This window comes from Ursus maritimus, unplaced genomic scaffold (assembly GCF_017311325.1).
Source record: "Ursus maritimus isolate PB19 unplaced genomic scaffold, ASM1731132v1 scaffold_5, whole genome shotgun sequence".
In the NCBI taxonomy this organism is placed as follows: Eukaryota; Metazoa; Chordata; class Mammalia; order Carnivora; family Ursidae; genus Ursus; species Ursus maritimus.
Genome location: NW_024426663.1, coordinates 41,365,950 through 41,391,874, shown reverse-complemented (window position 1 = coordinate 41,391,874; position 25,925 = coordinate 41,365,950). Strand labels below are relative to the sequence as shown.

The 25,925-nt window shown below is 37.3% G+C and overlaps 1 protein-coding gene across 1 annotated transcript in view; it reads left to right on the top strand.

Annotated features, from left to right (window-relative positions):
- Window positions 1-25,925, top strand: part of ZSWIM6 (zinc finger SWIM-type containing 6) — a 69,584-nt gene that overhangs the window by 40,961 nt on the left and 2,698 nt on the right. The window contains exons 5-14 of the mRNA XM_008691674.1: window positions 3,335-3,514; window positions 7,822-7,998; window positions 8,276-8,422; window positions 12,199-12,345; window positions 14,247-14,507; window positions 18,346-18,481; window positions 21,456-21,613; window positions 22,223-22,386; window positions 24,148-24,229; window positions 25,865-25,925. The exon at window positions 25,865-25,925 is cut by the window's right edge and continues 2,698 nt beyond it. Coding sequence (XP_008689896.1) covers window positions 3,335-3,514; window positions 7,822-7,998; window positions 8,276-8,422; window positions 12,199-12,345; window positions 14,247-14,507; window positions 18,346-18,481; window positions 21,456-21,613; window positions 22,223-22,386; window positions 24,148-24,229; window positions 25,865-25,925 — 1,513 coding nt within the window. The remainder of the gene's footprint in view (window positions 1-3,334; window positions 3,515-7,821; window positions 7,999-8,275; window positions 8,423-12,198; window positions 12,346-14,246; window positions 14,508-18,345; window positions 18,482-21,455; window positions 21,614-22,222; window positions 22,387-24,147; window positions 24,230-25,864) is intronic.

Genomic DNA, 25,925 nt, shown 5'->3' with positions numbered 1-25,925 from the left:
AAAGCAGTTTGTTATATGTAGTCTGGTATTTATCATTTCTGTTGCTCTTCTTTTATTCCTGTATTTCCCAGTTTCCCTCTGGTATTATTTTTCTTTAGCCCAAAGAACTTCCTTTAGCATTTCTTCTAGAACAGATCTCTTTGGAAACAAATGTTTAGTTTTCTCTGATGTGAGGGTACCGTTATTTCACCATCATTCCTGAGCAGTATTTTTGCTGGATATAGAATTTTGTGTTGACACTTCAATTTCTTTCAACACTTTGAAGATATTGTTCCACTGTCCTCTATCGTCTATGATTTCTGATGAGTAATCTCTAATTATTTGAGTCGTTCTTCCATATATGGTGTTTTATTATTCTTTGCTTTCAAGATTTTTTTTCTCTAACTTTGGTTTCTCAGTGATTGGATTATGAGGTGTTTGGGCATGGCTTTCATTGAGTTTACTCTTTTGTGGTTGGCTGAGCTTCAATTCATTCTGTAAAATTCATATATTTTTCCAAATTTGGAAGTTTTCAGTCATTATTTCTTTTACATTTTTCTGTATCTTTGTGTCATCTTCTGGGATTCCAATGACACAAATGTTACACCTTTCGATGTTTTCCTCCTTGTCTTTGAGGTTTTCTCTGTTCTTCAGATGAGATCATTACTATCTTCATATTCACCAACTTTTCCATCTCTCCCATCCCTTTTGCCATTGATCCCATCCAGTGAATTTTTTCTTTCAGATATTTTTTCACTTCTAAAATCTCCATTTAGTTCTTTTTATAGTTTGTGTTTTACTCCTTTCATTAGTGTTTACCTTCATCTCATGGAGCATAGTTAAAATAGTTGCTATAAAGTCTCTGACTGATAATTCTAACATCTGGTTCTTCTTAGTCAGCATCTGTTGATTGTTTTTTCCCTTGAGAATTGATCACATTTCCCTGTTTCTTTGTAAGCCAAGTAATTTTGGATCCTGGACATTTTGAATACTGTGTTATGAAAGTCTAGGTCTTTTTTTTTTTTTTTAAGATTTTATTTATTTATTTTAGAGAGTGCAGAACAAGAGAGAGAAAGAGCATGAGCTGGGGGAGGGGCAAAGGAAGAGGGAGAAGGAGGCTCCCCACTGAGCAAGGAGCCCGACTTCTGACTTCCGGTGACCTGAGCCGAAGGCAAACACTTAACCAACTGAGCCACCTAGGCGTCCCCTGAAAGTCTGGATCTTATTAAAGTCCTGTGGAGCATTGTTTTGTTTTTTAAAGCGTACCATCAACAACCTGGGTAGACTCAGACCATAACTTCCAATTCACCTTCTTTGGGTGACAATATCCATAGTTTTCAAAGCTTTGCTCTGTTGCATTTGGTCTTTCTGGTGCACAGGACTTAGACCTGTTGGTACATAGTATCTAGGGATCTACCTCTCCAGCTCCTGAGTGTGAAGAGGGCCCCTTTTCCCATTTCTCTCACCAACTAGATGAGATTTCTCTTAAGTTTTTGCTGTATGTGGCCTCTGCAAAGTCCCTCAAATGGAGCTAATCTTCTGTCCAAGCCAGGAGACAAGAGAGGGGGAAAAAGTAACAGGAAATCAGCCTGATATGGCTTACTTCTTAAAGTTTTATTTCTCTAGTCTGCTTCCTTTTATTTACTTTGTAGAGTACTCAGGTACTGTGTTTTGTATTCATGGGGAGAGATAAGCTATAGTGGGTTTATTTCATTTTAACTGATCACATTTTGTTTTTAATTGGCATTTTAAAATACAGAAATATAATTTTTAAATATCTGTGGCTTAAATAGGTCGTAGCCATTTTTATTTTCTGTTGGTAAAATTTATTTGATATTTAAAATATCAGATTCTGTAATTAAAGAAGCTTGCTAATTTTATTTTAATTTTATTAAGTTTTTAATTTTAATTCCAATGTAGTTAACATACAGTGTTATGTTAGTTTCAGGTGTACAATATAGTGATTCAGCAGTTCTATACATTACTCTGCTCATCATTGTAAGTGTACTCTTTAATCCCTCTCACCTATTTTACCCATCCCCCCACCCACCTCCCCTCTGGGAACCATCAGTTTGTTCTTTATAGTTAAGAGTCTATTTCTTGGTTTGTCTCTTCCTCTCCTTTTATCCTTTGTTCATTGTTTTATTTCTTAAATTCCACATATGAGTGAAATCATATGGCTGACTTATTTTACTTAGCATTTATATTGTCTAGTTCCATGCTTGTTTTTGGAAATGGCAAGGTTTCATTTTTTAATGGCTGAACAATAATTGTGTGTGTGTGTACATACCACATCATTATCCATTTATCTATTGATGGACACTTGGAAAACTTGCTAATTTTAAATGTGGAAAAATGTAAAGCATCTCTTTTGGACAAAACAAACAGGCTCATTCTACCTTTGTTAATTCATTGGCTAACATAGTTGATTAAAATAGACACAGATACACATACCTTTTCAAAAAAAAAGTGTTGAGAATGTGTTTGAAATACTACAATCTATCCTGTTGAAATTAGTAAAGTAAAACTTGAAGTTTTAGAACTTATGAAATAATTGTTTGAATTAGTTATCTCTTTGAAGAATGTAGAAAGGAATAATAAATTTTATCAGTACTTAATTCAAATTACGAATTATGCCTTCTAATAAATTCATTATAGCTTTTCCTTTGACAAACAAGTGAAATTTTGATGAATGCTTAATGTTTTCATTCACATAAAGACAGAAATTTAGTTATTTCATTTATTATAAATGATTAGTTTCTGGCTAAATCATTTAGGGAAGTATGTTTAAGTAAATTTTTTTAAAGATCTGTTGACATAAATATGCATATTAATTGATATATAGATATGCATACTAATTTTAAAACATAATAAAGTTTGGAAAGCTTATAAGAAGACTAGGAAACCAATTGTGTCCATTGTATACCTTTATGATTTTATTGTAAAAAGGGAAATTTAATTTTTGCATTGAAGAACCATTTAGGGCGGTTTGTTGCAGCATTCAAACATAAAACCTGTTTGTAAATTACAGTGGCAAATTGGAGTATAGGGTTGTATTCTCTATTGACATTTTTGTCCAAAATGTCACACAAATGGGAGGGTGATTACACTTAGCATTTGTAATCTCTTTAATCTTTATGTGTAACAGTGTTTGTATATTTGGTTCAAATTTGGACTTTGTTGTTCTTCCATTAAACTCTGTATGAGATTTATGGCTTGGATTAAGGAGAGAATTGAGTTATAAAAATAGCAGACCTGAGTCCATTTTGAAAGTATTTAAAATGTACCATTAGTTATTAGAATTGGAAATTTTTATAATTTTTGAAATTTACTTCCCTCTCTCCCTTTAAATTAGGTGCTCTGTGGATGTGTATAGTTCTAAATCCCCACTGCAAGTTGGAGCAGAAGGCCAGTTGGCTAAAACAGCTGAAAAAGTGGAACAGTGTTGATGTCTGTCCGTGGGAAGATGGGAATCATGGCAGTGAATTACCCAACTTAACCAATGCTTTGCCTCAGGGTGCAAATGCCAACCAAGGTGAGTCCAGAGTAATATTCTGCTCACTTTGTATCCACCTAATTGTGCATATATGCTTATAATAGTAACTTATAATATATATAGGAAAATTATTTTACCCACTAGAACTTACAGTAAGTTAAGGACTTTATGTTTTGAATATGAATGTATGCATTTTTAATTTTTACCTGATTCCTTTGTGTTTTTTCATATTATCAGAGTACAGATATTATACTTCTATGTATTAGTATGCGTTAAAATTCCCTATTAACTAGTTTGGGAAATAATTTTTAAAATCATGGAATGGGGTGGTAATATATTACCTTGTAAAACAAAATATTGAGATGCTTGAGAAACTGTGTTTTTATCTCTTTTGGTGCAACCCAGTTCATATTGGGGTTGCTGTGTAATTTCATCAATTAAAAATTGTTAGTTTTAATATATGGCAAATAAATATTTATGACTGGGCTGGAGGGGCATGGGATGCTGTTGGCATTTGGAGTAGGAAAATTCTTTATTCTAAAGGTTTGTCTAGCATACTTGTTCCCACCTGCTGTAAGCTAATAGTGCCCTCCAATCTTTGTAACAACTAAGAGATGTTTTCAGACATTTCCATGTGTCCTCTTAAGGACCTGTGTCTCTCATTTCTATGCTATTTTTTCAGTTTCTCCTTTTCTGTTGGATCTTCCCATTTAGATCAAGTTCCTCTCATCTTCAGAAAAACCCCAAATCCTTCCTTGGCCTCATTTTCCCTCCCAGCTATTATACTATTTTCTTCTCTCTTTCAGAACCAAGTCCTTAAAGAAATTAAGTCTTACAAATAAAAATTTTATTCACTAATTCTTGTCACTATTTTTGTGTGATTTTGTGCTCCTGCTGCCTTTTTTGGGGCCGAGGGGGAGAGATGCTGTGGGGATTTGACAGACTTTAAAGTTAAGATCGATGTAAGGTGGGAGTTAAATGACCCCGGAAGGATTCAGAACTGAGATCGTCATTCTGTATGTGCTGGCCCTATACGCAGTTGGTTCTACTAGAAAGAGCTGGGCATTGTGTTGAGTATGAATGTTAGCATAGTGTTTTCAGTCTCTACAAAGAAAGAAAATGAGGTGTATTGCTCCATAGGGACTTGTCCAGTCAAAAAGAAGTTTTAGGAATTGGAAAAGATCTGGCTTTGCTTTGTCTAGAGATATTTGCCTTGGGAATTTAGTATTTGGAATCTGTCATATCTTTATTGCCCATGACTATTTTAATAACTTTAAAGAAAATAAGTATACTCCGTTTGTGGTTTTTTCCAGAAGCTTAGAATTTTCAAATTTAACAAGTCAACATTTATTTTCTTCCATTGCTAGGAAAGGGCTTGCCTATATCTACCTAGGTAATCACTTTAATCTTTTACTTTGTATTTGGAGATTGCTCTGTGTTTAACTCACCACCTACTTTTTGGGACTGCCATCCTTACATTTTACAGTTTACTATTTTACTTTACACTTGGTTACTTTCTCTTTGATTAAACAGAAATATTTCATGGACTTTAGAGAGCCTTTAAGAAGTGGTCTAGCCTCCAGATGAAACAGTTCATTTCATAGTATGGTTTGGTCCAGGCACATGAAGTCAGAATCTAGTTTGTAAGGGCAATAGTTCTCATGATTGGGCCTAAAGGTACAGGGTTCCTGTTTTTAGCAGAATATCCACATCCTCTAGAGGGGCTTTCAGAAGAGACATCTGTACAGGGGGACGCTGATGTTCAGCCTGCCGCACCTCTGTTGGAGTGCAGGGGAGAGTCTGCGGTAGCTAGCAGAACCCAGCAGCCACACCATTGCAGCTGGGTAGGGTGTGCACATGACTCAGGCCATGCGCAGAATTGGATGTGCTGGCACACTGGAGGGAATGTGAAGGAGGAGTCAGGCCTTGTCTTCGCTAAGATTATTTGTTAGAATTAATTAACAACATTAAAATCCATACTCTTTGAAAGAGTAGGGTTTTTTTACAGGTACCAGAATGATAGCCAATTTTTTAATTATAATTTTTTGATAAAAGAGCTATTAGTTTTCCCCTTTTTACTTTTCTGAATTTCCCAAATTTTCTTTAATCAGCATGTATTAATGTTATATGTACTTTATTTAAAATTTATCATTTTGAAAATTTTGTTAAGATAATCCATTTCTTTTTTCCATCTTGTTACAAAAATTAAAAAAAACTAGACATGTAAAATAAAAATTGACCGCAATTTGGTACTAATCAAATTTTATCTTTGTAGTCATTGTCTATGTACACAATCTTTATTTTATTTCCCATGTTATTAGAGACTTTATATCTTACATTTTCATTCAATTATTATTTCATTAGTATTTAGCCTTTTTTTTCTTTTTTCTTTTCTGTTTAGAGGAGCCAGAATATTTAGCCTTTTTTGTTAGAATTGGTTTTATTGGTCTTTTATAGGTAACCACTGTTAAAAGTGTGGTGTGTTCCTGTACTTTTCTCTTTGCTCATACAATCACATACAAACATGTGAAAAGTTAAGGTTTTTGTTTTTTTTTAAATGGAATAATACTCTACAACTTAATTTTATTATCGATTACCACAGTGAGCCAAGAGAAGTAGAACTCCTAATTTTATTAATACGTGCATAATACTAAGTTGCTTGTTTAAAGTCTCCTTCTAGTTTTAAGTTCTGTTTCTGTGATTTGTGCTAAATAAAAAAAGTGAAATGACAGAGCCACTTAAAATGTGTAAATTTTGGACTTGGGAATATTTAACCAAATGACAGAGGTCATGGAACAGTTTCTTGTTGGGTAGGAATATCTTTACCCTGCTCAGCAAAAAAGCCCTGATAGGTTCAAAGGCCCTTGACTATAGGGCCCCCTCTTCCTATTTGCAAGGTGTGCATATGTGCACTGGGCAGGGCTGTAGCAGACTCGTCAGTATTTATGCCTCTCAAATTGTGTTGTTGTACATTTTGATACGTCCCACATTCAAATACAGATCTCTCAGTTGACCTGAAACCAAGCTGAAGTATTGTCTCCCTCTGTTAAAGACCTCTCAGAAGCCCTTTTGCAGCAGCTGAAATAGCTGAATTTAGAGTGTGGATATTTATGTTTTGATCTTGACTGCCATTGCCTGGCCACGTGACCTTGGCAAGTCACATCACTTCTCTCGGTTTTTGGTTCCATCAGCAGAATAGGGGAGTTGCGCTAGATGAGTTCTCAGAGTTCTTCTCAATTTGGTTGTGTTTTGGTTTTTATGATTCCCTTTTTGTCTTTGCTTAGCCAGAGCTCCAGTTTGCTTCTCATTAAGTCGCAGTATAGTGAGGGGTGTTACCAGAGCTCAGTAAAATACACATACGTAAGCATAGTTTGTTACCCTGATTTTCAGTTGAGACTTGCTAAGGTTTGTGGCACAGTTGAAGGTAAGTCTGGAGTGGGGACCCAAGGGGTGGGATTGCAGTTACAGAATTTGAACCATGTTATCCAGAGGGACTGAATAATCCCAGGAGTTGGGATGAGAATATTCTTTATTCCCCAAACATTTCTTTTCTCCGTCAGGTCCTGAAACTTGAATCCTCTTCGGAGTGTATGCTTCTGCTCTTTTGTGATGCCCCGGCATACACTATGCTGGGGACATCACACCAGTCATGGAACCTGCACAGGAGTCAGGAGGCAGCCTGTAGGGGCAAGGTAAGTGCGCTGGTTTGTTTTGTAGCTATGTTGTGTGGCTTTGTGAAATGTTAAATATATGCATTTATGCCCTTTGGGATATAAAGTGGCATTTAATCATTATATCCCAAGAAGCATAATAGTTTTAATTGTGCAAAACCGCACAATATAGTTAAAAAATACAACCAAAAGCACAACCCTTCTGCGTATCTTTCAAGGCTGATTGCGTCTTCCTGAAAGGTTCCATGGCTGGTGTCGCATCTCTTGCATAGTGTTTGTGAGAGCTGTTGATCCCGTCAGGGCAGCCCGCCACAGCACCTCAGCAGTGGGGAGCAGTGAGTTCTCATGTGACTTTTGTGCCGAGTGCCTCCTCTGAGTGTATTTGGCATGGAAACTAGACTTGACACTTCTTTTTGCAGGATGCCTTTAACCTTAGCTTTGATGGCTGCAGAGTGTTTGTGTTTGATAAAACAAGTGAGTGGATGGTGGCTCTTTGGGCTGACTTGCCTCCTAGTACTTAGGACATGAGAGTATTCACCCTTCATCCTTCTGCTTAGGGGGTGCAGGACAGTGTGTGTGGGTGTGTTCATGAACCTCTGGCCACAGAATGGTATGACTGATTTATTCACATGTGAATAATAGCTGACACGGCTTTCTGAATTGTGGAAAAAACAGATTCATCGAACAGGCCACATCGGACGGTGTTCACCCGAGCCATCGAGGCATGCGATCTCCACTGGCAGGATAGCCACTTGCAGCACATTATCAGCAGTGACCTATACACCAACTACTGTTACCATGACGACACTGAAAACTCCCTCTTTGACTCCCGCGGGTGGCCCCTCTGGCATGGTAAGTGGCCAAACCGGAAAGACATTTCCATGACTTACTTCTTTGTTTCATTTCTATAGCATTATTGGAGTGGGAGGTGGAGAGTTGAGGGATTCAGTGCGAGATGGATGAATGCTTGGCAGTAGGAGCTGAGTGTTTCATTCAAATCCAAGTTCAGAAATGGTTTTTCGTGTCTTTTTAAAATAGTATTTTGGGGAAAAACATCTTACGATTTAAATGCTATTTTTGTAGAGATATCTGACGATGGCAACTTTCTCCCCTTAATTCTTTGTTTTAGAACATGTTCCTACAGCTTGTGCAAGAGTGGACGCATTACGTTCTCATGGGTACCCCAGAGAAGCACTGAGATTAGCAATAGCTATTGTTAACACGTTAAGACGACAGCAACAGAAACAGTTGGAAATGTTCCGAACACAAAAAAAAGGTGAATGTGAAGGAGTTTGTTTCCATTGGAATGGAATTCTTGGTGATGACATCACTAGAGATGGCTTTTAAAATCAGAGCAATGGAGATGACTTTACTCACCACTCATTGGGAATACTTAATAGCTGGTCTGTGAGAAATTTTAGGCATATTTTTCCTGGTTGAATGTTGGAAGAAATAAGATTTTTAAAAACATTTCTTGGGTTAATTTTTTAAGGGGATAATTATTTTTAATGTTCAAGTAATTAGTGGTCTGAATTATTGAAAATGCCAATTAGCCAGAGATCTTACTTTGTGAAAGTACATTTTAATTTCAACAGTCAGGGGTCTGGGAGCAGACTATCTGTGCCTGAATCCTGGTCATAGGTCCCAGCTGGGAGACCTTAGGCAGTGACTTCAGCTCTGTGATTTATATTCCTCATCTGTGGAATGGGGTGCAGTAGAAGACCTGTCTCTTAAGAGTTGTTGAGAAAATTAAACTAGGTAATTCCTGTAAAGCTCTTAAAAGAGCCTGGCATAGTGTGTAAGCACTCTCAAACTTTACCTGTAACAGTATGTACTTCAGGACATTGTATTTATTCTAAGTGATCAAAACTGGATTTTTAAAATTCTGTAAATAACATCGGATGAGCTGCCAACTGACAACACATTTTAAGTTAACTTCTCTTTATCTTAGTTTACTATTAATCTTTTAAATTTTAAATAAGTACTACTGAGTAATAGCAATTGCAGAGAGTTATATTACATGCATAAGGCCCTGATCAGAAAAAATGTATATATCCTTTTTCTGATTAATCAGTGTACTTCTTGTTCCTTCTGTAGGTATAAATCTTTTTATGTTTCTTTGATTAGGTTTGTTTTTTTCACTCTGAAGCTTTATTTCTTATTCAGAGAGGTACTTTTAGCTGCTGGGGGTTTTTTTGAGTCATGTTTTTGTTTTTAATCCTTCTGTGATTATACACACACCAAGGATACAGCTTAAATTTATCAAAAGTTGTTGAAATAAGCTCAAGGTTAAAGTGACCTCTTGTTTTAACTTTTAATACCATCTATATCAGAATTATTATAAATGTTAACTAACATTATCATTGATATGATGAAAGAAAATTTTTTAGAGTTAAAATTTGAACCAAAAAAGGGGACCTTAAATGGAATTGGAATGTTATATCCCTGGTGATCACTGTTTTGTCCATTTCTTCATGTTCTTCATAACATAACTGATTACCAGATGTGTTTGCAAAATATATTGCTTGGACCTTTGGAAAATTCTTCTGAAACAGCCCCCTCCTCGCAAACACAGTCTATAGCCCGAAGATACCTGCTTCTGCAAAGTATGAAGGGTAATAATATTCAAGCTAAGAGAGAGTGCAGTACTTTTTATACTGTAAAATTAAAGCTAGGTCATGATGATTTTTAGATTAAAAAAATCATAAACTTTTCTTAGAAATGTTTTTTAGATGAATTTTAATAAAAGTGTTGTAGTATCTAAGAAATGAAAAGTGTAAAAATGTTAGTTTGTGTGGGTAAATTAGAATATATGTTAAGTTAGACTCCTTTAATTGTCTTTGAAATCACTCTTAGACCCATTTCTCTTTTATCTTGTGAGCAATGAATATTTATTTCAGACTATTCTTAAGTATTACTATGATTGCATCTCTATACCTGTATCTTTCCCTCCTTCTTTTTTTGTCCACCTTTAAAGAATAAGTTTTTCCTAGCTGTTATAATTCCAAATTGCCATGACATTTATTTGTTTTGTGGTCACGATTAGTAAATATATACCTTGCACATTTTCAACACTATTTGGCATTATATGTGAGGTTTTCTTGTTAATTGAGATATAATTGACAAATCGTATTAGTTCAGATATACAATATAATGATTTGATATTTATATATTTCGAAATGATCACCACAGTAAGTCTAGTTAATATCTGTCACCATATATAGTTACACTTTTTTTTTCTTGTGATGAGAACTTTTAAGATTTACTCTTAGCAACTTTCAAATATGTAACACAATATTATTAACTACAGTTGTCATGCCATGATTTGTTCATTGTATAAGTGTGCAAGTTTGTACGTTTTCCCCTTTCACTCCTTTCACTCACATCCACCCCTGCACCTGGCAACTACCAGTCTGTTCTCTGTATCTAGGAGCTTGGGGTTTTTTTTATTTTTCACTTATAAGGGAGATCATATGGTATTTGTCTTTCTTTGTCTGACTTAGTTCTGAAAAAAATTATACTCCTTTTTTTAAATTTATTCCCCTCATTTCCATATTGTTTTCAATAATTTAGTATGGAAAGAAAATAGAGGAAATACTTTGTAAAATTTTCTCTCTCATTTCCATCACTTGATAATAGATTTATTTGTGTAAATACAGCACTTCCTTTCACCATATATATATATAGATGTATATATATAGATGTATATACATCTATATATAGATATATATAGATGTATATACATCTATATATAGATATATATAGATGTATATGGTGAAAGGAAGTGCTGTATTTACACAAATAAATCTATTATCAAGTGATGGAAGATGTATACATCTATATAGATATATAGAGATGTATATATCTATATAGATATATAGAGATGTATATATCTATATATAGATATATAGATAAAAAGACATGTGCCCCCCCCATCAAACTTATATATTTTGTTGTTTTAGAGTAATACTCATGTTTCTTTTTTCATACTGGTTATGTGTATGAAAGCTAGTGACAGAAACCAAAAGGAAAGACCCTTTCAAGGAATATAGGACCCAACTTGAATAAATTTTAATACATTGTTCTAGGCCATTCTTCATTTTTATATACTGATAGTTGATAGTCCAAAACCGGAAGACTTCTAAAGGAATATTGGATTCATGAAATGGTTCTTTAGCTATTTATAAAAAAAACAATTTTTGTCTTGGATATTTTATATTGCATATAGATTTCATTATATTTTCCTTTTAAGAAGGAGCTACTATTATTTATTACTTTAGTAAACATTTGGATATAAAATACTGCATTCTTTACAACAAGGAACATACCTTAAAACATTTACAGCTTTTTTCTCAGGACTGTGTAATTTAACTTAAGAACTTGAAAGTGCCACCATTCTGTGAAGAAAATGAAAAGGATACGTTTCATCTAAATTATATGTTGTTACCTTCTGCTATAGTTCCCCTTTGTGGCAAAGACCCTCTCTTAAATGGCATACAGATACATGATAATGAGGCCTTCCATAGGTACAAGGGGAGTTGTTGAATGATATCCATAGGGGAGTCCAGGTTGGACCCAGGTTACCGCTGCCCTCCAGTCTCCAGTGGAGATGACCCAGTGAACATTGACTCTGAGGGTATCTTCTTAATATAGTTAGCCAGTGATCATTCCAGGGAGACTTTGTAGTCTTCTCTAATGCCACTCTTGGGGACGTGGGAGGAAGTTGTTCCTTGCTTCTTGGGTGAAAATTTGGAACTCATTTTTCCTCATACAACACCATTTAATCGTATAATGTTCACCCAGTACCTTGGACACATGAATTGACGTTCGGGGACTGTCCTGGGAAGTTGGCATCATTTACACTGATTGACAGATCAACTCCATAACATTTCGAAAAAGTTAACATGTTGGGGATTATGTGTACCTTTATTTTTTAATTGAAGAGGAATTGCCAATTGAATTCAGTACTAGTTTGTTAGGATGCCACTATTAAGTGGTAAAGCCTCCCTTCCTCTACTTGTCTCCATCTCTCAATTCCCTTTTCTTACACAGAGCTACCCCATAAAAGCATCACCTCAATAACCAATCTTGAGGGCTGGGTTGGACACCCCCTGGACCCTGTGGGCACTCTTTTCAGCAGCCTCATGGAAGCCTGCCAAATTGATGATGAAAACTTCTCTGGGTTCTCCGATTTTACAGGTAACACCAGTGGCGTTCTCTCATGTGCTTTTCTCGCTTAAGCCCTGAGTGGCATTGGTCATTGTTTTTGTCATAGTTTGTTTTATGAATCCATATGATTATAGTACTTATAGTTAGCAAGGGAGCAAGGAAAGCGTGCTTTTGTGGAAGGCTTTACAAACTGGGAGAAGTGTTAGAATCAACAGTTGGCAGCATGTGTTAAGAACCTTAAAAATACTGGGCCCCTGGGTGGCTCAGTCAGGTAAGTGTCTGCCTTCCGCTCAGGCCATGATCCCAGGGTCTTGCGATTCGGTCTCACATCGGGCTCCCGACTCAGCAGGTAGTCAGCTTCTCTCTCTACCCTTCGCCCTGCTCATGCTTTCTTTTCTTTTCTTTTTTTTTTAAAGATTTTATTTGAAAGAGAGAGAGACAGCCAGTGAGAGAGGGAACACAAGCAGGGGGAGTGGGAGAGTGAGAAACAGGCTCCCAGCGGAGAAGCCTGATGTGGGGCTCAATCCCAGGACTCTGGGATCACGCCCTGAGTCGAAGGCAGACGCTTAACGACTGAGCCACCCAGGTGCCCCTGCTCATGCTTTCTATACCACACACACACACACACACTCTCTCTCTCTCTCTCTCTCTCTCTCTCTCAAATAAATAAATAAATAATCTCTGAGAACCTTAAGAGATACTTATTTTCTTCTAGCTAGTGATTCTACATCTAAGAATTTATCTACATTTATGACTGTTTTCTAGCATGATTTAAAATAAAGATGTGTGTCATAGCATTTAGAACTAGAAATTTGTCTGCATTAGAAGTTACTCGTCACTTAAATGGGTTGTAGTCTACTTTAAGAGAAGTATCTCATGTCACTAAAAGTGTTTTATGTCACACATTCCTATAAAGCAGTGTTTTGAAATTTCTCTCTGGCCTCTTGAGACTTAAGCATCATCCCTAAAATGACTGCCCATGGGCTGTGGATGGGGGTGTGGGAGGCGGGAAGGGTTGTCCCTTGGCTGCTCTCATGCCTGGGTGAACTCAGAGGATTAATTATATTGCGCCTCCATAATTTCTCCTGTGGTGTTTGCCTTCATGGGTTTCTGGGTGCCCCAAACTCTATCAGAACTGTGAAAGGTATGGGGCGCCTGGGTGGCACAGCGGTTAAAGCGTCTGCCTTCGGCTCAGGGCGTGATCCCGGCATTGTGGGATCGAGCCCCACATCAGGCTCCTCTGCTATGAGCCTGCCTCTTCCTCTCCCACTCCCCCTGCTTGTGTTCCCTCTCTCGCTGGCTGTCTCTATCTCTGTCGAATAAATAAATAAAAAATCTTTAAAAAAAAAAAAAAAAAAGAACTGTGAAAGGTAGTACTCTGAATTCCCTTTCCTTGGGAGTTTGTTGGTTGAAGTTTGTTAACATTTCTAAGGGAACACTTTAACAGAGATAAGAGAATGCTCTAAGAATCATTCCTCTTTTGGTAACTGATGTCTCTTTGATAACAGAAAGGACCTTGAGATTGGGTTCTGTATGTTGTGTTCTCTACTTTTCTCATTAAATTTCAACATTGTGATAACAGTTTTGAAACTTTTTTTTAATGCCATGTTTTAAAGAGTTGGTAACTATTGTAGTCATTATGTAATTTTGCTCTCGTTTGAAGTCTTTTTTCATTTTTGAGTATTCTTACAATCTCTTAGATTTATAGGGTTTTTCTGGTGATTCATTTTCAGTTGGAGAAAAATATTTATAATATTCTATCCCCCCAAAACATACATATCTGGTCATTCGTGGTCTTAAAAGATCCTAGAAAACTATTGTATGGTTCTCAAATAATTCATTTATCAGTACTGGGTAAAATAAATATTCATACCTATCAGTACCTGCAAAAGTAGTGTCTGAACTCTGATTTCTTTCGTGACATTTTACAGAGAATGTGGGACAGTGCAAGTCTCTGGAATACCAGCATCTACCTGCACATAAATTCTTAGAAGAAGGGGAATCCTATTTAACGCTAGCTGTGGAAGTAGCCCTGATTGGGCTGGGACAGCAGCGTATCATGCCTGATGGGCTGTACACACAAGAGAAGGTTTGCCGGAATGAAGAGCAGCTCATTTCCAAGCTTCAGGAAATTGAATTGGATGACACACTGGTGAAAATTTTTCGCAAGCAAGCAGTCTTCCTATTAGAAGGTAGTGTGATAAAGACGTTTTCCACTTGTTCTGCCAATTTTATTGAGGCACTAAGCTTTCTTATGTTGGGAGTATTGCTTGAATGCATTCAGTATAGTAGTTATTCTGATTGGTGTGGTCTCTAAGTGTCATAGGAATGTTTACTATCCAAAAAGCAGTATCACTCAGTCAGAAAGGATAGATGTTCAGATGTGTGTCATTTGATTTAAGTGGTCATGTAAGATAGCCTGTTAGAAATGAGCCCCATTTAGTGCCACAGACTTTGAAAAGGACTGTTGGTTAGTTAGCCTGTGATGTTCCTGAGATAAATGCAAGGTTGATATTTAGTGAGTTATTGCTGGTAGCCATGTCCCTATTTGCTTGATCAATTAAATAATGAAATGGAAATTCTTTGTCATCCCTCTGAATCATTATTATGGCTGTTACATGACATCTGGGTTTTGAATATGTCATTTGCACATGCTAGCAAAGGACGGGAGGCTGCAGGAATGAATTTCCACTGTGCGAATTATTTCAGAGAATTTGTTGGGCATAGATCGACTAAGTTCAAAGTTTCATGGACTCTGTAAGGCAAAGTCTAATTTTCTTCCTTTTATAAGGTCAAGAGCTGAATGGCCTAAGAAATTTTGGTTGGCATTATTTTTAAAAAGTGTTTTGTTTTGTTTTGTTGTTTTTTCTGGAAAAGAGTAAGTGTAATGAGTATAATAGCCTAATCTTTTAGCCAATTTAGGTGGTGCCTGATTGGTAAAATTGCTTCTATCCCTTCAGTATGTGAGTGTTATTATTGTGGGATTCCCTGTGATTGATAGGTTAATAAAGTGTGGTGTCTTCATCTTATATTCAGAACTGTTGGAATATGGGGAAGGGATTTGGAGAAAATAACATTTCACAGCCTCTTTTATTTGTCCAAAGCTAAAGATCTCTTTGAAAGGAAATATTTTCATCAAATATATTATACATTTGTATGTTTTAGAAGTGCATTTTAAAGGGAAAATGTTCTTAATATCATGCTTAATTTTGGTTAAATTCCTGATATTAATTTTTTGAAGTCCTCACTTTAACTTTTTTTTTTTTTCTAAAGATAAAAAAAGTCTATCTTGGCAAATTTCAAGTGATCTTCATTCTTTCATTACTGTTTTGTTTTAGTTTCCTCCTATATATTTCTTTTTGATATAAGCAGTATCATTAGCCACAAACTCTTAATGCTGTTACTGGCTCTTAGTAACCCAACTTTTGATTTCCATTATACTGAAGGACAGGAAGAGCATGTGTGCTTTTCAGAGTTGATAGTGTCTGATACCTGTTTATCATTTGCCTTTTTGGATGTCTCCATGTTCATTACTCATGAATATTTTAAAACTTTTCTTAGTTTTTGATTAGCGCATCTCTCCCTGTTAAACTTTTTTTTTTTTTTTTTAAGAACTGGGCCTGATATGGAGTGCTCTTGACTCATCACAGCCTCCTTTCCTTTCCTGATCTGCTAGGCCTGTAGAGAGTGGGTAGTGCAGGACAGAAAGCAGTCCAAGGGGAAGCCAAAGGACCATTGCTATGAACTCCTGAAAATAAGCACTCCGTGATTGAGTTGACTGCACTGGGGCACCAAGTTCTTCATGTATTTATACTCTGGAAATTTCAGGGGCAAAGTAGTTAGCAGACATTAACTATTCTGAAATAAAAGATGCTAACTTTTTCTGAAAAAGAAAAAGCAGTAACCTTGTATTGTTGCTGTGTGTTAATCACTTTTGACCATAATACAATACTGGCATAGTGGATCAATTGATATATTGATAAAGCATTTCTGGGAATTCAGGGTTTACACTCATTATTAATCCATAAATAATCCTGTGATGCCTGATTGAATATTTTTCTTGTTGGGAGGTGTCATAACAATAAGTGTTGATTATGCATCCTGGTTTTTGTTTTTGTTTTTGCATAGCATGAGAAGGTAACTTGATGTAAGGGAAATGTTGAAAGGAAATGGAGGAGAAATGAAGAAAATGGATAATCCACAAGCTATAATGAGGCCTTCAGTAAAATAAGAGTTAGTGTTTTAGTCTGCCCAGGATGCCATAACAAAATGCTGCAGAGTGGGTGGCTTAAGCAATAGAAATTTCTCACAGTTCTGGAGGCTGGGAAGTCCAAGGTCAAAGTGCTTGTCAGTTAAATTTCTGGTGAGCGCTCTCTTCCTGTCTTATAAATGTCTGTCTTCTCCTTGTGCCCTCACAAGGCAAAGGGGGAGAGAGAGCAAGAGAGCTCTCTGATGTCTGTTCTTATAAGGACACTAATCCTATAGGATCAGGGCCACACCCCGTGAACTCATTTAACCCTCATTACCTCTGTGCAGAGGCCCTGTCTCCAAGTATAGTCACCCTGGGAGTTGGGGCTTCAGCATGTGAATTGGGGTGGGGAATATAAACATTCAGTCCATAATAATAATAATAATTTAAAAATTTGGCTGAAGGCAGAACTATAACGCTGTATCATCAACTTTTGAAGACTATCGGATCACTAAAACATTTTTAAACGTCTTAACGATGAGAAGAAGGGTAATAGATTTGGTAAAATTAGAAATCTAGGGTGGATTTTAGTTAGCCTAGGTAAAAAAATAAGATTTTATGAAAATATGATTTTCAAAGTACTTAAATAATGAGCAATTAAAAAAAACTAAACAAAAAATAAAATAAGGAAATGTTAAAATAATCTCTGTTAAAATGATCTAGAATGTATAGTGCTCCTACCCGGTGCCCAGTTCAGTAACTCCTCTCACCATTTCTTCTGAACTGCCATTTCTTGCATTCTAAACTCTTTGCCAGACTGATTTTTCTCGTGGAAAACAAATGTATTATGTCCTTTGAGCAGTAGTGTCATGGTTCATAATTCTAGAAATCATGAAACAGATGTTACCCAAAGGTGACATGGAAACTAATTTATTAAACACTTTACAGTAACCAAACCTCAAAGTACCTAAGTGGAAAGTAGTTGAACTAACCACTGTGGTTTCCTTTCAAAATTTATTTTAAAATTCAGTATCGCCTTTCTTGGGGGCAGCATTCAGAGAGCACACAGGGGAAGTTAGCTCTACCACCATGCCTGTCATAACTTACTAAGAAATGAATTTTGACAGCTTAAATGTAATTTTGCTTTTGAAATTGGTCTTTTGGAGCCCCCAAAGTGGTAGATTTCCAGTTACTTTAATTTTTTTTTCTTTTGCCTATGGTGAGTATCAAATGGGTTACTAACTATTCTTTTATTATTAATCACTTTCTAAGAATTAGTATCTATTTCCACTTATTAGAAGGAACAGTATTTAAAGTCTTTGTGTTGGGATTTGTGGTTTAGATTCCTCCCCTGAGGCAGAGCACTCTTTTCTGGAAACCTGGCTTGTCTGTGCCCAGAAGACTGATTGGGTCCAGGGGCAGATTCCAAAGTTAAGCTGCAGAGTCATCTGTGCATTTGAAGATCTAGATGCTCAGATGTTACACACTGAGGAAGGATGTTTCTTGAATTCAGTGAGATTTTGTGCTTCGGAGGGTTTCTTTCTCTGAAGCAGCTATAATATGAAAAAGCTCTGCCCCCTAGTTCTGTGATTCTCATTTTAGCTATGGTACAGTTACTTGGGGGATTGTTCCTGAAGTGAATTCGATATTGGATACTATACCCTGTAGAATCATTTTTGACTAAGAATTGTGTTTCTTTCTACTGTGTCACTTTGATTACCTTCTTAACTAGATTAGCTTGTATATGTTATAACTTTACATAAAAATTTTAAAAATATACTTTACAAGAAGTCTTAGTTCCTTTTTTAGGAATGTAAAATGTGTATGCTCTCTTCCCACAGCCGGACCATATAGTGGTTTAGGCGAAATAATCCATCGGGAGAGCGTTCCAATGCACACATTTGCCAAGTATCTCTTCACCTCTCTCCTACCTCATGATGCTGAATTGGCATACAAAATTGCACTGAGAGCGATGCGGTACGTATTCACGGCCCGGCCGGGCAGAGGCGATCCAGACTCCCCCCGGGGGAAAAAATGGCTGTTCACCGACTTCTCGTTCATTCGTATTTCTTGTAGGCAGCAGAAAAGCTAAAGAAACTATTTATGCTTCTTGGATTGTTGTAGTGGTGGTTTGTTTGTTGGTTGTTTGGCTTTTGTTTTACAGTAAAGGAAGAATTATATCCTAGACTGCTTCGTACTTGTACTCTTGGTGGCTTTTTCTTATTTTTCTTGAAGCTAGAATTTGGGAATTAGAGAACAATTTTAGGCCAGGTTTAGTCGTAAGGGAGCACCAGTTGAAATCTTCCTAAATAGCTGATCGTTTTGAAAAAATTAGATTTTTGAAACAGTGGTAAATAACAAGTATACTTGCCTGAATGTAATAACTGAGGGGGCCCTTCACACCTTCTTTAATTCCACATTCCATCATTAGTGCGGGAAGGCTGTAGTATCCCCGAGCCAGCTTTGTGCTCAACTGGAGGATGAGGAAAGATGGGGCCTGTGGCTGGGGTTGAAGGCATCACTGTTAGGCATCTTCCAGGACCTGCTCTCCTCACTCTGACTGCTTCCAGCCCCTCCTTTACAGTAATAATAATTAGAATATGTTGTTCTCTGCCACTGACCTTTCTGTTTTCACTTTCCTTTTTAAAATCTTCACCAAATATTTTTATCATCCATTTGTCTAGGTGAATATTTTTTAATGAATTCAGGATTGTATTTTTCAATCTTCTGTGTTGCCTATTTTAAACCTCAAGGACCTGAAAGGCATATCCACCTTTCTTAAAACATAAGGTTTTTTTTCTTTTTAAAAAAATTAAAACACTCCTATGTTAAAGTGCAGATTAGACCAGTCGTAGTCACCAAAGACAAATCATGAACACACCCAAGAGCTTGAGGTGTTGGGAGAGTAGTTCGATCCCATAGAATCTTTTCACCAAAGATTCTCTGTCTGCAACCAGTTTAGTGGATTCAATAGAAATTCTTGTCTGTATGAGGGTAGCTTAGATCTTTCAGGGGGCCTCTTTTCTATGCAGTGAGAGAGAGAGTGTGTGTGTGTGTTTGTGTGTGTGTGTGTACATGTACCTACGTGTGTCGGTGTGTATTGAGGCTGACATCCTTTAACTTGGCATTCTTCCCTTGGTACCACGAAATCTCATCAACCTATCAGAGAAATCTTGTGAAATTCTCGTCTGTTTTTAAAAATACCCCCAAATAAATTAATAACTAATATGAGTAAAAATCACCCCCCCACACACACACACTGAATTGCTTTATGCCCCTTGGTTTGTATTTAGTTTTGTAAGTCAGTCCCTATTCCCATTTTTGGAAGCTGAAATAGAAGTTGTCAGATGAAGACAGATGCTCAGCTCTCTACTTCTTAAATCCTAAGAATTTTGATCCTGTTGTAAAGGGAAGAATGCTAATGTTCTGGTGCCACCAGATGCTATTGCTATGACCACTGTAAACTTGAGGTGTAAAATATGGTAAGGTTTCTTTGTGATTCTGGAAAGGTAGCTGTCAGGTGGAAAGGCTTGCTTTTCTAACACTCAGAAACTCATTTCTGTTTGTCCTTTGTTGCTGCCAGGGCAGTTTGTTTATAGGGGATAGTAGTGGGACACTGGGGGATTATTTTCCATCTCTTTTCTTCTACTTGCCACTACTTCTGCTAAAGGACTGCTATGGAAGGGAGGTAGTGTGACCTACTAGAGCATCTTAAGGCAGCCAGGGGAACAGGCAAGAAAAGAGACCTGTAGCTTACCTGCTTCTTAGTCTTTCTGGAGGTGGGGGAAGGGTGAAGGAGCTGGAAAAGGGTGTTTTTAGCACTCGTTTTCTCATCTTTTCAGGGCTGTTGCCTCGCTTCCTCTATAGCAACTCTGGAAAGATCTGCTGGTGAACACAGAAACATTCTGGGTTTTTTTGAAGAGTTAAATAGCAATTCCACCAAAATTCTTATTACTTAATTGCCTACCTTGCCACCCTTTATTGCTAACATCTCTTTGTCCCTAGATAAAAGGAAAAGAAAGTGAGGCTTTTGACCTGCCAGAACAGTAACTGCTCTTGGGTGGGACCTCAAGGCCAGCATCACACATTGACCCTGTTAATTCCTCTTGGTCCTTAGCTCTTGTTCCCTAACACTGGTATACTTGAGTTAAGGTCAAGGTTTTGATGATTGTGAAGGAGTAATTGCAGTTGTAGCTACTCTGCTAATCTCTTCAGTACTTAATATTTGGAAGAGATCGCTAAGCATGTGCTTTGTTTTCAATAATTGTTCTTTATTTGTCGACATATTCTTAATCAAAAATAGATTGATTGAAATCAGAGATCATACTGAATTTATGCAAGGCTGTCAAAGGACAAATACTTGGATCATTTGCATTCATAATCTCTGATAGGATTGATACAATGTATTCTAACTATAAATTCCTGAAGTAATAAGGAACTGATTCTGCAGAAAGTATGAGTCTATGGAAAGGAGGCCATTTTTGTTTAATTTCCCCCTTATTTTGTGTTTTAATGAGTTAGCTTATCCATTTCAGCTATCCACTGTTCCCTGACTGTTGTAATCTCGGTCTTAAATGTTCACTTGACTATGAGTTTCTGTTGACTTTTACATTTTAACGAGTGTGATAAGATGCAAAAATTTTACAGTAGGTGAACATCCAGTTTTGTGTTTCAGAGCTCTTCAGTGTTACGTATCTTAATTTTCTTGAACATTGCAATTTTTTGAATGATGGTAAAGAAAAGAAATCTCTTAGGTTCGAGTACTGAGCAATTAACAAGGTGTCTTTGGCATCCAGATAGCAGAGTGTAGCTGTACCAGCTCTTCCTGCACCCAGGACCTGAACAATTCCTCCCACCATCTACCCACTCATCTGCCTTCTGACCAGATCCTGTGGCCAAGGAGATGGACAAGGAATAGCTAGGAGCCAACTGTCTTGTCTTCTCATTACAGGTTACTAGTATTGGAATCTACTGCTCCATCAGGAGACCTCACCCGGCCACACCATATTGCGTCAGTTGTTCCCAACCGGTATCCTCGTTGGTTCACTCTAAGCCACATAGAATCCCAGCAGTGTGAGCTGGCATCCACCATGCTGACCGCAGCCAAAGGTACTAGATTGTCCTGAGACCTCATGACTATTGTGTTAGTGTGCCTTTTTTTTTTTTTTTTAAAGGATCATGTTTTCTATCAGATTGTCAATAGTGGTGCCAGTGTCCAGTTGTAGGGGATCCTTTTCCTTAGATGTTAGTTTATGAGGTAAAACAGGTGCTACTCACTGAGCCTGATATTTTCCTCTTTTAATTGCATCATTAAACTTGGTGCTGGCTGAGTTTAGGTTTAGTTACCACGCCACATAAATGGTGGTTCAGGTTCAGAAGCAGATTAAAATGTTAGGTTACATTTTTTTTTCTCCCTGAAATATGTAATAGGAGCTAGGAGGGCTTTTTGCTATCTCATGTTAGTTCTGGTTCATACGTGCTTTTAGTCACTAAGGGTGTGTCTCAGTGTATCTTTTTTGTGAAACCTCGATTCATAGGCATTTCAGTAAATCTGGGACCCTGAGTTGTAGTAACATCTGTGCCATATGTGAACATTTCAGGTAAATTAACTTGTGCTTTATGTTTTGTTTTTTTTTTCCTTTTTTTCCTCCTCTGTGTGTGTGTGTGTTGTGGTTGTTTGATTTTTGGTTTGGTTTGGTTTCCCCTTGTTTGTTGCAGGCGATGTTCGGAGGCTGGAAACAGTATTAGAATCCATCCAGAAAAACATTCACTCCTCATCCCACATCTTCAAGCTTGCCCAAGATGCATTTAAAATAGCAACTCTCATGGACAGTTTGCCAGACATCACTCTTTTGAAAGTGTCTCTGGAACTGGGCCTGCAGGTACATGACTGGTGGTCTTTCCTGGGGCCCCAAGGACTGCTAAATAAAGGCACCATCTCAGCTTGTTTCTGTTTGGATATTTTAGTGCAGCCAAATGACTCTTCAGTGCACAGAACTGCTAGACTTCAGGAGAGCACTGTGTGCTTCAGAGCTGCGGTCATTCCCAGCCGGACCAGACTGCAGCTCGAGGTGCAGGGACTGTACTTTTAGAAGCCCTATTTTTGTCCTTCAATAAAAAAGGTCGTTTTCTGAATTATAGCCTTAACATCACTGCTTCTCCTTTAGTGAATGGAGGAGATTATTGCTAGTAAGAGACTTAAGTGAAACTATTGTGTATAATAAAGAATCAGTTGTTGGGGTTAAAGTTTTAGAGGAAGTATGAATTTTTATTGATGTTTGCATTTTCATAATAGATGGGCAGTTCTAACTCCTTTTTATAACCCTGAGAATATTAGGTAAAGGAGGAGTGACTGGGACAGGGTCCAGTTTCATCTTTCCAGAGACCTGCTTAGACATTTTACCAAGGACATTTTGAGTTAGTCATACAGATAGATGTTTGCTTCCTGATAGTTTCTAAAAAAAATTACTGTATAAACCAGGAACTGGAAAGTATATTTTATATACTTTTCTGAGGAATTCTCTTTTAATATATGCTTTTTTAAAAATCACCATTAAAAGCAGTGAAAGAAATTGTTCTCTAATTACCTTACGTATGGGAATAGAATGCCCTGGTTAGATGATTAATCTGTTTTTTTAGTTATGGATTCTCCTTATGATGACTAATAAAGTTGAAGAATTAGATTACAGGAAAGTGCACCTACCCTATATAGTACTGTACAAGAGAGGCGGTTGCATTTAAGCTATACAATGTCATTTTAGAAGTTTCTTTTTAAAAATAAATTCATTTTTTAAATGATTTCAATTTAAAAATAAATTCATTCATGGCTTATTTTTGTTATCATTTGCCTCTTAGAGGTATGATGCAGAAAGAGCCATTAACAGACTTTCCGGTTATTTGGAATTCTGGCAGGTTTTTGTGGGGGTTTTTTTTGGATAAATGGCAGATTACTGAAAACTTAGTCCCTGCCTTATTCTCTCTAGGACCCAAGAAGGAATCCCACAGCACCTTTTTGAGGCTTTAGGCATATTATGTCCCAGATGTTCTGAATGGGGGCAGCAGGAAGAGATGGATAATTTTATTTGGAGATCTTATTAGAAAGTGAGAAACAAAATCAGATGACTAATGATGCCAAAAATGATTTCTTTCCATTGACCTGGGATTATCTTCATGATCACCAGGAAAAAGAGCAACCAGAGATCGCAGGAATAATTAAAGTGATTATTCTAAAATACCTCTTTGCCGACTAAGGGTACCTAGTCAAAATTAGTTCATGAGAAGCCTCAAAAGTCTAGAACCATAGAATCTGTTAAAGCTGAGGAGCAGAAGAGGGCATGGACTGTGGTTAACGTTGCAGTCTAGCCCTCTCATTTTGCAGGGAGAAAAGTGATTAATTGAGCAACTTTCCCAGGGCGCTGCATCTGGAGTGTCAGCCCACCCTGAGTAGGATGTGGGTCTTCTGTCTCCTAGGCTGGGGAGCCGTGAACAAATCCAAGATGATATGTAGAACTTTCCTCTAAAATGGCTCTCCATCCTTCTGGTAGTAAGGAATATTCCTAGTAGTTTATACCTTGGGATGAATTGTTTTCTCTTCCATTGACATAGAATAATCTTCTGAAATATTTTGTTATCCGTCTTTGTAGGTTATGCGAATGACACTGTCAACCTTAAATTGGCGGCGGCGGGAGATGGTGAGGTGGCTGGTAACGTGTGCTACTGAAGTGGGTAGGTAAACTCTGGAGCAGGAGCTTTCCCAGGGGCCTCACAGCCTCATTTAACTCATCATTTACAAATATAAGAATGTTTTCTGTCTTTCACCTTGAATTCTCCAAGGCTCCTTGCTCCTTCTAGCGACCTACAGGGTCTTCCTTTCCCCCAGCCCCTGCCTCCAACCTTTAGTTATACACACTCGCATTGTTCTTCCTCCAAACTATCACATTTGTGGGGTTTCAGACTTGTTTAAAATTGAGTAAGTCACTGAGTTAAATGCTTTTTTTGCTGTTCTGTCGCTCTTAAGGTGCTTTTGGTAACTTTTTGTGATAATCAGGTTTATAATTTTATATTAAAGAGTTCCAGAGTGAATCCTCAGTAGGTTGGAAACCACCTTTGAAACTAACGTGAGACTGTGGGTTAGTGGTTCGGTCTATTTTAGTGAAAATAATATGAAGCTATCTAGTTGTGCTGAGATTTTTCTTTATCGTCTGAGGGCATATGTCATCGTATCCAGCAGATAAACGATTACTGGGTGTGGTTTAGGTGAGCTTTCAGATATGTGAAAGCTAGGCCTTGGAAGATCTCCTGGTTGCCCATAATCTGCATTTGGTGAGACCGTCAACCAACCATTTCCTATCTCTAGCAGTAAATTGGTACCAAAGAAAACATTTCCAGTAGGAATGCCAACAAACAAAATGGTGGTTGCCTTATATAAATGTTGGTTAAATTGTCTGTCTCCCTTCCTGTTTGCATCAAAAAAGGGTACACGCTTCTTACTGAGAGGACACTGCCTCCTCAGTTTTTAGATACTGTAAAATCATTCTTGTTTTTTTCTTTTATTAATCCTAATGGTTTGTTACTTTGGAAAAAGGGAAATTGGTCTTAATATAAAACTTGTATTATTAAATTGTTGAAGTGGTGCTTCAGTGAAGCAATACAAAGATAATAGCAGTTGAAGAACTGCTATACAACTTCCCTATCCCTGTACCAAGGTATATACCTAACTTCTCTTTGAGTTTTTCGTACCTTCTCTTTCAGTCACTCACAGTTAGGCTTTTCCTGCGGCTCAGGCATATTGGGTCTCCGCACTTACAGTGGTTCTTTTATAAAGCTCTTGTCAGTTATTTCCAACGTCTGAGTCATCTGTAGGTCTGCTTCTGTTGACTCTTTTCTCTTGATGATGGGTCACATTCTTCTGTTTCTTTGTGTGTCTTAATCATTTTATATTGTGTATACTTTAAAGTTACAAACACACATACCACATAAAAATTCTGTATTTTGGTGAGAGTCGTAGTTTCGTCTGACTCAGATTCTGTAGTGAGTAACTGACAGGAGGCCCCAGTGAACTAGAGCTCATTAGCAAAAAGCCATTTTCTGAAATGGCAAAGCAGCGCAGTGCAAATACCAGCTACTGAGGAAGTTTATTACAGGAAGTTCATGTTCCTTTCAGGCATTTTGCTGAATAACAAGCTATAATAACCTTATTCTAAAAGGTTGCCCCCAGGCACATTACCTTACAGGATTCTCTGGCCTAAGCTCGTGTCCTGTGCTGGTTAACCATGTAAGAATTAACGATTAGGTGGAAATAAGGCAAGACCTCTGGGCAGCCTCCTCGTCAGTAATAGGGCTTCTCTGTGTTCCTTGAAGGTGTTTATGCCCTGGACAGCATCATGCAGAGCTGGTTTACCCTCTTTACTCCCACTGAGGC